This window comes from Microtus oregoni, unplaced genomic scaffold, assembly GCF_018167655.1.
Source record: "Microtus oregoni isolate MIOR12 unplaced genomic scaffold, Mior012 000013F_ref0000133, whole genome shotgun sequence".
NCBI classification, from domain to species: domain Eukaryota; kingdom Metazoa; phylum Chordata; class Mammalia; order Rodentia; family Cricetidae; genus Microtus; species Microtus oregoni.
Genome location: NW_024543072.1, coordinates 9,295,473 through 9,307,926, shown reverse-complemented (window position 1 = coordinate 9,307,926; position 12,454 = coordinate 9,295,473). Strand labels below are relative to the sequence as shown.

Here is a 12,454-nt window from a genome sequence, read left to right as displayed (position 1 = left end):
GTAGCATATTTATCAAGGCGAATGACAATTAAGTGTGACTTTTTTGTATTTCTTTTCACTCAAGGTTTATTTAAGAAATCAAAGTGAGGGACAAATCACAGAAACACACTTCAGAACATTTTAAGTTATAGGGATGCTAGACAAACACTTTTTATACTAAATCCTAATAACTCTTTCATCAGTCATCTATCTTATCTCTTGGCTTACAGTGAAATGCTTGTCAATGTGTGAATATATGTTGCTGTGATTGATTTAATAACAAAACTGGCCAATAGTTGAACAAGATAAGGTTAGGGGGCGAGCCAGACTAAGGACACTGGGAAGAAGAAGGGTGGAATCAGAGGCATCTCGAGCAGATGCAGAGAAGCGAGATGAAAGTGCGATGTTGAAAGAAGTTACAGCCACATGACAGAGGGTAAATAAGAAACACGGGTTAATTTAAATGTAAGAGTTAGCTAGGATCAGCCTGAGCTATTGGCCTATCATTTAAAATTAATAATTTTAATTAATTTTAATTAAATTATAGTTATTTGGGAGCAGCTGGTGAGACACAGAGAAATTCAACCTATATGTTAATAACCCATACGTTAATGGAGATATATATCTGAGGTTATTAACTGGGTGAATAACTTTAAATAAGGAATCAGGAAGTTCCAAGTATTAGATTAGTAATTAAATCGATAGACAGTTACTAAGTAATACCATTTAAATGAAGAGAACCAAGCCTTTTGGCTAGAACTCAGTTTAATTACAAAATCATCAAAAGTATTGAGACACTTGGAGATTAACAAACTGCTAGATAAATTCTTTTCGAAGAGTAAATGTGATAACACAAAACTAAGGAAGAATCTGAATAATTCTTACTTTATAGAATTCACATTCTCCTGGAGGATCACGAGATCTGCAGGAATGTCAACGTAACAAGCACCTGGCCGACCATAGATACTGCTTCTCACTGCCTGTGTTTATGACAAACAAAATGTCTCAATTATCATATTCTTCAAGTTAATCTAAAAGTGTGAAGTGAACACTAAGTTTTCTTGAGGCATTCTTTGCTGGATAAAAGTTATAATTAAACCGGGCAGTGGTGGGGCATGCCTTTAATCCCAGTAGTTGGAGGGCAGAGGCAGGTGGATCTCTGTGAGTTCAAGGTCAGCCTGATCTACAAGAGCTAGTTCCAGGACAGGCTCTAAAGCTACAGAGAAACCCTGTCTTGAAAAACAAAAACAAAAACAAAAGTTATAATTAAAATTGAAATGTCCTCCATTAACTCTTATTTCTGAAAGATAGTTTCGTCTAAAGGGGGATAAAGAGTCCCTGTAAGGCCCTGAGATTCATGCTCTATTACACCTGAAGAACATTCATTAGTCTCTGCTTGCTGTTTACGCTGGATCATGAACTTTTACCCACTTCTTAACCTTAACTACTTGGCAGCGTTTTCAGAAACTGTGAAAATTTACGATGTATCAAATTGATTCTGTAATGCATGGTTTTGAAATAGCTCAATTATAATTTCACATAAAACTCTTGCTAGCTAACATTAATTTACAACATGTTATTTAATTAAGTAAAAGACGATCTTATATGCAATATTCCCAACATTTTTTGCAAGTGCTTAAGAGATCATTACCCAGATATATATTTATCTTTACTTTGGTTCAAATAAAAAGATAATTTAAGGAACTAACATACAGGAGAAACTTTATTCCAAAAATAGCTTGCTTTCCCTCTGTTTCAATAATTAAATATAACGGCAGTGAGCGGTAGAATGCAAATAGCTTTTGAACAATGTCATTTTTATAGTCTGGGAATATTATCGCTCCATTATGAACAAAAATAGCAGTGCTGAAGGTGTTGCTCTGCAGAGGAGTATGTGCTTGGCACATTACATGAGACACTGGGGCCAATCTCCGGAGAGCTTTTCAGTAAATACTGTACCTTTTCAATAACAGAAGGAATATGTTCTATGCTGGCTGGCCGGGCAGAGAACTTGCTATATAATCTGCAAGCTTCAACCTATACAGAAAATGAAAATCATTTAAATTCAGATCACAATTATATTGTTCTCATAAAGGGAAGCTAAAATGTTCAAGTCATTACTGCTTTTTACATTTAGAGGCAAGATAGAAAAAAATGTGGCTTTTTTTTTTTTAGGTTATCTCAAAAAAACATTCAAATCACAATCAAAGTCCTTTCTCAGGATGATTCTAGAATCAAAACATTATTTTCCTTTCTCAGATTAGCAAAAATAAAAATAATATACACCATGTACCATAAAACAGGCAAATGGGTATTCTTCTTATAAACTGCTGGGGGAGGTTAGCTGACAAGCAAGCGCCCAGCAAGACTAAGACATTCACCTGATGCATCTTACATCGTCTTCCATTTCTGCTGCTTTTCTCATGTGTTTTTTGCTATGCTCTGGGAACATGGGAGTTGGAAGTGCTACCTCTATACTGTCCAATGCACTTTGAGGAACATGGAGAAATTTGCCCTTGATACTTTTCAGTATGAAATCTATGGAAAAGATGACAGCCTTAGTCACGCAGGCTTGAGGGGCCAAGACATCCTTCAGTTTTTCAGAATCTTATGTTCATGGCCTTCAGTTTTAAGAACTTCCAATAAGAAAAGGATATTTGAATTTTAAATCAAACTGTTTTAATTTACAATGTAATAAACTTATTATTTTAGGAAAATATATTTTAATGGTTGACATTAATGCTCTACTCCATGCTTCATATGAATATAATTTTAAAGTAACTTCAAATTTTCTTTAAACTATTTTACACATTTATCTCCTCTCTGTATGTGGTGGTTTGAATGAAATGGCCCCACAGGCCCATAGGGAGAGGCACTATTTATTAGGATGTGTGGCCCTGTTGGAAGAAGGATTGGGAGCAGGCTTTCAGGCCAGTGGCATTCTTTCTTCCTACTGTCTGTAGATCCAGACATAGGCTCTCTGCCATGCTTCCTGTCATGATGAACCTGTAAATCAGTCCCAATTAAATGTTTTGCGTTCTAAGAGTTGTCATGGTCATGCTGTCTCTTCACAGCAATAGACACTGTGTGTGTGGACTGTGAAGGTGGGAGTTGAGTATCCTGTCTGTTCTGAGGTTGTCAGGCTTGATGGCAAGTACCCTTTCCCACTGTGCTTTCTCACCTGCCCTAAATTTTATTTTTGTTTTGCTCTAAATTAGGGTCTTGCTAGCCTAAGATAGTCTTAAATGCACAATCTTCCTGCCTCAGCTTCATAACTGTTGGAAATACTGGTGTGTGGCACCATACCCAAGACTACACCTAAATTTCCTTTCAATTATTTATCAATTCTACTTTTCTGGATACATTAGCATCATTTGAAAACTTTTGTTACTGTTATAATTAACCAATAAAACTTTGTATTCAAGAGTATAAGGACTTAAACCCCAAGGTCCAAATCAGGAGCAGAAGGAGAGAGAGCACGAGCAAGGAACTCAGGACAGCGAGGGGTGCACCCACACACTGAGACAATGGGGATGTTCTATCGGGAACTCACCAAGGCCAGATGGACGGGGTCTGAAAAAACCTGGGATAAAACCGAACTCGCTGAACATAGCGGACAATGAGGACTGCTGAGAAGTCAAGATCAATGACACTGGGTTTTGATCCTACTGCATGTACTGGCTTTGTGGGAGCCTAGGCTGTTTGGATGTTCACCTTACTAGACCTGGAAGGAAGTGGGAGGTCCTTGGACTCCCCACAGGGCAGGGAACCCTGACTGCTCTTCGGGCTGACTGATGAGAGAGGGGGAGTTGATTGGGGGAGGGGGAGGGAAATGGGAGGCGGTGGCAGGGAGGAGACAGAAATCTTTAATAAATAATAAAAAAATAAAAATAAATAAATAAAAGAGTATAAGGACTTGTACCGAGGGTAGTATTTTATATTAATGCAATATAAATTCCGTATTAAACTTTGAGTATGGTTCAGTGGTAGAGAGCCTATAGCATGTATAGTTCCAGAGCATTCCTGTTACAGGTCAACCATTCACTCAGCTGTTTTCATTCTATCCCTTTTTTTCTTTAGATTTATTTAATTCTGTGTGTAAGAGTGTTTTGCCTGCATATATGTATGTGCACCATGTATGTGCAGAGTATCTGTGGAGGTCAGATCTCTTGGGGCTGAAATTATGGACAGTTGTGGTCCACCATGTGGACCTGGTAGCCTAGGTCCTCAGCAACAACAAGTGCTCTCTCTTAACTGCTGAGCCATCTCTTTAGCATCCTGCAAGTTATTTTTGAAGCTGTAACATTTTGCTGACAATTTTTTCAACTTCTGAAATACTTTCTTTTCTCCTAAAATAAAAATAAATGTATAACAAGTCTGATAATTTTGAGATAATTTTGATAATTTTTAGCTATTTTTCTAGTGTCTGAGGGTTGTACCCCAAATCCATTTTTATTCATATACCTATTTATTTATCTAGGTTCCTCAAGACAGGGTTTCTCCGTGTAGCCCTGGCTGTCCCGAAGCTCGCTCTATAGAACAGGATGGCCTCGAACTCAGAGATCTGCCTGCCTCTGACTCCTAATGATTAAAGGCGTGCACCACCACCACCCAGGTTTTTTTTCTTACATCTTTAATACTATGCAAAGGACTTAATTTCAGTTTAAAAATCATGTCAGTTTTTTGGGGGGGTGGGGCTGGAGAGTTAAAAGCACTTACTGCTCTTCGGAGGACCTGAGTTTGGTTCCTAACACCCACATCAGGTAACTCACAACCGTCTGTAATGCCAGCTCCAGGGGTCTCTGTGGGCACCTGCACACACACACACACACACACACACACACACACACACACACACACATAGATCTATAGGGACTAGAGAAATGGCCCACTGGTTAAGAGCAATGGCTGTTCTTCTAGAGGACGCAGATTAGATTCCCATCACCCACATGGTAGACACAGCCATCTGAAATTCTAGTTCTAGGGGATCTGACATCCTCTTCTGGCCTTCACAAGCACTATACACACACTGCACAGATATACATGCGGCAAAGCATCCAGACAAATAAATAATATAACAAAAAAATTAAGTCATGTCAATTTTGGTATAGATCAGCAGATCTCAAACTGTGTGTCATGACCCCTTTGGAGATCAAATGACCCTTTCATAGGGGTCACCTAAAGACCATCAGAAAACACATATATTTATATTATGGTCCATAATAGCAGCAAAATTACAGTTATGAAGCAGCAATGAAAATATTTTTATGGTTTGGAGTCACCACAACATGAGGAAGTGTACTAAAGGGTCACAGCATTAGGAAGGTTGAGAACCATTGCTTTACATCTTTTTAATTCTATATATGCACATATATCTGAGTGTAGTACCCACATAGCCTGAAGAGAGTATCATGTTCCCCTAGAGCTGAAATGCCCGTGGTTGTGAACCACCCAAAGTGGGTGCTGGGAACTCTCATCTCTGCAAGAAGTGTGTGTCGCCACTGCCTGGCTTCTGGGGCTAACTAATGGCTTGGCTCTGCACTCACTCTTCAGGCGAGCTTTACTTGTTAGATCACAAACAAAATTCCACCACATTTCATATTTTTAACAGACGTTATAAATTGTGTTTGTGAGAGGTTTTTGGTTAATGTGACCCAAATGAGGGTTATCTGGGGAGAAGAACGTTAACTGACAAAAATACCTCCATTAGATTGCCTGTAGGGCATTTTCTTGATTAATGGAAGTGGGTGGGCACAGCGCACAAGGCCACCCCTGGGCAGGTGCTCCTGAATTGTGTAAGAAAACAGGCTGCTGAGTGTGCCCTGAGGAGCAAGTCTTGCTGACCTGCTGTTCCTCTGTGGCCTCTGCATCAGTCCCTGCCTGACTTCCCAGGACGAGGAAACAAACTCTCTCATCCCTAGTTGGTTTGGGCCACAGTGTTTCACCAAGCATCAGAAACCCCAGGCAAGACAGTGTTTTTACTTCGGCAGTATTTAATCGTTGCTCAGATGGTAGAGCTGGGTACCTGAGGAAACTCCTGAAAGGCTCCCATTGTTTCTTGATTTCTTTCAGAAGAACCACCAATCACAATCAAGGGCCTGAAATAGCAATTTTTTTAAAAAGATAGTTAGAAATGAGAATATAGAAAACATTCACCAGTGTCCAATGCATGACAATTATGAGTGACTAAGACAGAGAACAAAGAAAACTACATCTTCCTTGAAAACCTAGAGATTAAAAAAAATTAAGATGTAATCTGATGGGCGAGATCCCATTCTCAAAAACCACAAAAATGGAAAACGTACAGTAAATGCTTTTCTTACATCAGCTCCCTCCTTCCATGTTAACATTAGGTTTCCAGGTACAGTGACAAAATCAACTTTATGTCTTACTGTTCCTGAGATGGAGAGAAGAAAATTTATATGTTCTTGAGTAAACCTATTTGGAAATGGAAAAATGAGCAATAGTTCTCAATTTTCATTTCTCAAGGCTAAAAAAGTTCTCCACTTTTTATTTCTCAAGGTTAAAAAATATATCAAACTTGGGGGCTGGGGAGATGGCTCAGTGGTTAAAGAGCATTGCCTGCTCTTCCAAAGGTCCTGAGTTCAATTCCCGGCAACCACATGGTGGCTCACAACCATCCGTAATGAGATCTGGTGCCCTCTTCTACCTGCAGTCATACACACAGACAGAACACTGTATACATAATACATAAATAAATATTTAAAAAAATACATCAAACTTAAAGGTTTTTTTTTTTTTAAGATTTATTATGTAGTGTTCTGCCTGCATGTGTGCTTGCATGCCAGAAGAGGGCACCAGAGCTCATTCTAGATAGGTACTGGGAATTGAACTCGGGACCTCTGGAAGGGCAGACAGTGCTCTTTTTTTTTAAATTAATTTATTTATTATATACACAGTATTCTGCCTGCATGTATGCCAACAGGCCAGAAGAGGGCACCAGATCTCATTACAGATGGTTGTGAGCCACCATGTGGTTGCTGGGAATTGAACTCAAGACCTCTGTAAGAGCAAGCAAGCATCCTGTGCTCTTAACCACTGAGTCATCTCTCCAGACCCCAGACTAAAATATCAATTTCTAAGGTAGATATGGAAGAGGAAGACAAGGAAGGAAGACAGGAAGAAAGAAACACAGTGAAGCTCAGACAGACAACTCTGTGGGTGAGGGCAATTGTTAGCAATCCTAATAAGGTGAGTTCAGTTCCTGGAGCCCATGATGCAGGAAACAGCCAACCTCTGTGGGTTGTCTCCACATGCTAGGTCTTGTGTGGGTATGCACAAACACACAGGCACACACGCACACACACAAAGTGCAAAGAAGAAAATGTCCTTCACATTAAAAATGTTCTCAATTGATCAGAACATAATCCCCTTCATCCTACTATTACTGATAAAGTAGCTGAGAGAAGGTTAAATAAAGGAAGGATGGATGATGGAGGAAGGTCATTGGCTAATAAAGGCACTGCCCTGGCCCTTTTTATTGGTTAGAGGACAGGTGGGAGGAGTAAACAGAACAAAATGCTGGGAGGAAGAGGAAGTGAGCTGAGAGACTCCACAGCTCTCTCGGGAGCAGACGCCTGAGAGAGAGACGCCATGCCCCGCTCCCGGGATGAAGCTCCGACCCAGGATGGACTAGGCTAGAATCTTCCCGGTAAGACCGGTGCTCACAGATTATTAGAGATGGGTTGATCGGGATGTGAGAATTAGCCTGTAAGGGCTAGGGCTAAAGGGCCAAGCAGTGATTAAAAGAATACAGTGTCCGTGTAATTATTTTGGGGCATAAGCTAGCCAGGCAGGCGGCCGGAGTGTTGAGGATGCAGCCCCGCCGCCGCCCTTATTACTTCAGATGGAGAATAAGCATTAAACAATTTATAAAGCAAATTTTAACAAATCAAAGAATACAGTTGCTAACCAGACAAAGCAAGATAATGGAAATACACTTCTACATACTGAACAAAGGTGTTTAAAAACTCTCAGCTAGGAGTAGTGCTATAGACCCATAATCCTAACTACTCAGGGGCCTGAGGCAAGAGGATCACAAGTTTAAGGCCTGTCTGGGGCATGTGTGTTCAAAGCCTCCTAGACTAACTTAATAAGATTTTGTTATACACACACACACACACACACAAAGCTTAGCTGGGTGTAGTGTCAAATGCCTTTAGTCCCAGTACTCAGGAGGCAGGCAGATCTCTGTGAGTTCGAGGTCAGCCTGGTCTACAGAGTAAGTTCCAGGACAGTATTATTATGATTATGATTATTCCAGACTAGCCAAGCCTATATAACATAGTGAGGGTCTAGGTTCAATATTTAACACATTTTAAAAGTAGTTCTTATTTAGAACTACAAGCATGCTCACATCCATAAACACAAATACATACAGAGAATGAAACTCTAAAATGTTCAGTGTTTCTTTCTTAGTGATGGACTTAATATGTTCTTCCTAGCATTGCATATAATAAAGGCTACAATGTTGTTTTGATACCTATAGTGAACTGATACTATAGTCAAGCAAATCAACACTCACAATGTCACAGTTACCTTTTTATATATCACAGAAGTACCCCAATCTACATTTGTAGCAAATTTCCAGCATTCAGTACAATATTATTAACTCTTGTCCTCGTGCTGCACATTGAACCTCAGCCGCGGCAGGCACCTTTTGACCCCCATCTTCCCCATCTCCAGTCATTTCCCAGTTCATGACCTTCTACTCTGTTTCCAAGCATAGCAGGGTGGACTTTTGTTTTCCCCAAGTCTTTCCACTGTAGATCAGTTCTACTTTTCTAAAACACACAAAGACACATTTAAAAAGTTTTGAGCAAGAATGATTTAATTACCAGCAGTTCATGTTCGCATTTGCCATGCCACCCAAGGCGTGGATGAGACCTGGGCCAGAAACCACAAGGCACACTCCTGGCCTACAAGTAAAGCAGAGTTATCAACAGCGTCAAAGCTAACAGCAGAAAGAAAAGAGGTGTGAATGCCAACCAGCTATCTCAGCTTTGAACACACCAAGTACCAATTCGTATTATGTTAGTTAGGGTTTCCATGGAAAGTTCCTGGTGGAAAGACATGTAGTCTTTACTATAATTGGTAAACAATTATTAGAATATCTTAATTAAAAATGAGTAACATCAAGTTTCTTTTAAGATATAATGTACATTATTACCATCACATTGTATTTTACTAATCTTTCGTATTTTGCTCCAATCATTTTGGGTTGGAACAAGTTCACTGATTACAGAAGCAAATTTTTGACAGCCACATATATTTTATATGGATTTTTTCATTTTCTAACAAATAAATATAATACACTCAATCTCCATGAGGCGGTGATTCTAGATGCATGGTTTTCCTCCCCATCTTTCTGAATGCTTTCTGCTGACATAGTTCCTGAGCCTAAGCCACTTAGCAGTGAAGCCTTTACATTTCCCAATCTTTCAGACTTAAAGGAACACTAACAACAGTTCTAAGTATCCAGAGCAGTACCATCCCCAGCGAGCCCTACAGATGTAGACATCCTCCCTCCCTGTGCAATTCGACAGGTCATGGACCCCACACAGTCACTGAACACTTTCAGTGTGGCCACTACGAAAAAGCAGTTCTACTTAGCATCTTGGTTATTTTTAATTAAATGGAATAGCTACACATCACTAATGCTACAATACTAGACAGTATAACTCTAAAATGTTCAAAATAAGAATTTCAAACTAAACTGTCAGTTTGTAAAAATAACCATCATTCCAGAATCAATTAAAGCATCAAGGACTGTAATTTAAATGCTTTCCAGGGTTAACAAAATCACAGATAAGGCCACAGAATAGTTCAAAGGCTGTTTCAGACAGCCTGGTTTTCCTCAGGCTCAAATTCAGAAGGTTCCCATTAAAGAGGACTGTGAGCTCTTGCTTGTTTATATTTCTAGAATTTAATTACTAACTTCACTTTTAGAATTTAAAAAATCTTACTAATGCTTATTTTATATATATATTATATATATATGCCATAAAAAGTATGGTACAAATTTTAACAAAGGCCCAAATTCCACCTTAAAAAATATGTGAATGTAGAAAAAAAGTAAAATATATGAAAAAAAACCTTAGCGGTTGTGGGATTACAGTAATTTTAGTTTTTCTTCCTTTTATATTTTCTACATTTTCTAAAGTGGTTATTTTTAACAAGTATTACTTTTTAGTAAAAAGCGAGGGCTGAGTAATTATCTAACACAGAAGACAGGAATGTGCGCTAGCAACCTCATTTGGAACCAAGCCTTTTAGATGAAGTGGCCTAAGGAAGTTAAGGGTTACTTCTTACTAATACTATTGTCTACAATCTTTTCAAGCCAACTAAGTTGTGAGTTGACATGTATATTTCTACCCCAAACTTTTCGGTATATTCTAATCAAGTGGACTTTAGTTACCTGCCCGTTAGGTATCCAACCGCAGAGGCAGCATAACAAGCCTACAAAGAAAGGGCAGCAGGACTGAATGAGACATAGAGGACTCTGGTATAAATACAAAAAAATCTAATTACTAAAGGATGAGAATTTGTGCAAACAGAGGTAGCTCTGTCCCGACCCAGCCCACATCTTCTTTTAAATAATCACTCAGAGGCTTAATATTAACTGTAAAATGTTTGACTGAATAGCTCAGGCTTAATTACTAACTAGTTCTTACAATTAAATTAACCCATTTCTATTAATCTATATATTGAGACGTTACCGTGGCTTTTACAGGTATGCTGGCATTTTGTTTCTTGGGCAGCATCTCTCCTGACTCAGCTCTCTCCCTGTATTCAATTTGGCTTCCCTACCTAGCTATATTCTGCCTTGCTATAGGCCAAAGTAGCTTTTATTATCAACCAGTGAGAGCAACATATATTCACAGCATACAAAAGGGTTATCACAGAGTAAATTTGAGCTGGTCATGGTGGTGCATGCCTTTAATCCCAGCACTCAGGAGATAGAGACAGGCAGATCTCTGAGTTTGAGGCCAGCCTGTTCTACAGAGTGCATTCCAGGACAGTTAGGGCCACACAGAGAAACTCTGTCGCAAAAACACAACGAAACAAAAATAGTTGAGAGTTTACATAGGAAAGGAAAGGAAGAACTGGAATACTACTCATTTTTATGAGATGTGATAACCATACATTTTAAGGAATGGCTTAAGTATCTAAGTTTTATTTTTTCAAGGAACGTTTCACTACTATTTGTTATTATATTATCATCTTTAGAATCTTATCAATCATTTATGTCTGGCACTCCACTTATGAAGGGTTAGTTGATTTGTTCAGAGTCTGGTCTCATTACCTCAGGCTAGCTTTGAATTTGTTGTGTAGTTCATGGTGATTAGCCTTCCAAGTCCTGGAATTTTTAAGGTTTTAGTTTTTCTGTATTGTTTCCTACTTCACTAGTCTCTGCTTAGGCATCAATTACTTAACTTCTTCCCTTGAGTTAGATCTGATTTTCCTCTCCTAGTGTCTTGAGAAATAAGTGGACAGCACTGGTTTTAAACTTTACTAACAGATTCCCCTCAACTACTTAGGGTAAAATATCTTAGCTACATATTATGAATTATATTTGATGTTCATCTTTTCAAATTGATTAAAATATTTTCTATTTGCCACTGTGATTTCTTCAACTCATCTTTAAATTGGGGTTTGTAGCAAGGTCTGTATTTCTATCCCTCACACTGGTGATTTGTGTTTTCCCTTTCATTGTTTATTGTGTTTCCCTTTTATGAGTTTTCAGATAGGTATATGAGGCAGTGAGTGTGTTGCTTCTTTTTTTTTTCTTTTTAATTTATTTAACTTTATTTTGTGTGCATTTGTGTGAAGGTGTCAGATCCCTGGAACCAGAGTTACAAATAGTTATGAGTTGCCACATGGGTGCTGGGAATTGAACCTGGGTTCTGTGGAAGAGCAGCCAGTGCTCTTAACCACTGAGCCATCTCTCCAGCCCTGTGCTGCTTCATTTTAAATGTGATTTTTCACTTATCCTTCTGTTACTGAGTTTGCTTCCACATGGTTGTTACACATTATTTACTGTATGTTTTCAATTTTTAGCAAGCAATCTGTTGCAATTTTCTTTAAGGCCAACATGGTTTTCTATCTGTTTGTTTTGAGACATGATCCCACTGTGGTCCAGGCTGGCCTTGAATGCAAGGTAAGCCCCACAAATCTGTGAGCTCCAGGAACCAGCTAGGAGTTACTACGTTTGGCCACTTTTCACTCAACTGTACTTCATTCAGTGTATAAGGAAGATGAGGAATACAAAGTTAAATCAAATACAAGATGCCCAGGAAAAATGCTGAGTGCATTTTAAAATTATTCTTTGTCTAGGACATTATAGTGTTACTTATCTCTTTTTTTCTTTGGTTCTTCAAGACAGTATTTCTCTGTGTAGCCCTGGCTGTCCTGGAACTAGTTCTGTAGATCATGCTGGCCTTGAACTCACAGA

General features: G+C 38.9%; 1 protein-coding gene across 2 annotated transcripts in view; it reads right to left on the bottom strand.

Moving 5' to 3' along the window:
• The window catches only part of Hacl1 (2-hydroxyacyl-CoA lyase 1), a 35,690-nt gene that overhangs the window by 20,457 nt on the left and 2,779 nt on the right, over window positions 1-12,454 (bottom strand). The window contains exons 3-7 of one of the 2 annotated variants that reach the window (XM_041662860.1): window positions 10,418-10,458; window positions 8,838-8,918; window positions 6,005-6,077; window positions 1,939-2,016; window positions 865-959 (exon numbers count right to left, since the gene is read on the bottom strand). In XM_041662860.1, coding sequence (XP_041518794.1) covers window positions 865-959; window positions 1,939-2,016; window positions 6,005-6,077; window positions 8,838-8,918; window positions 10,418-10,458 — 368 coding nt within the window. The remainder of the gene's footprint in view (window positions 1-864; window positions 960-1,938; window positions 2,017-6,004; window positions 6,078-8,837; window positions 8,919-10,417; window positions 10,459-12,454) is intronic. The other variant, XM_041662861.1, reaches the window with a different exon arrangement.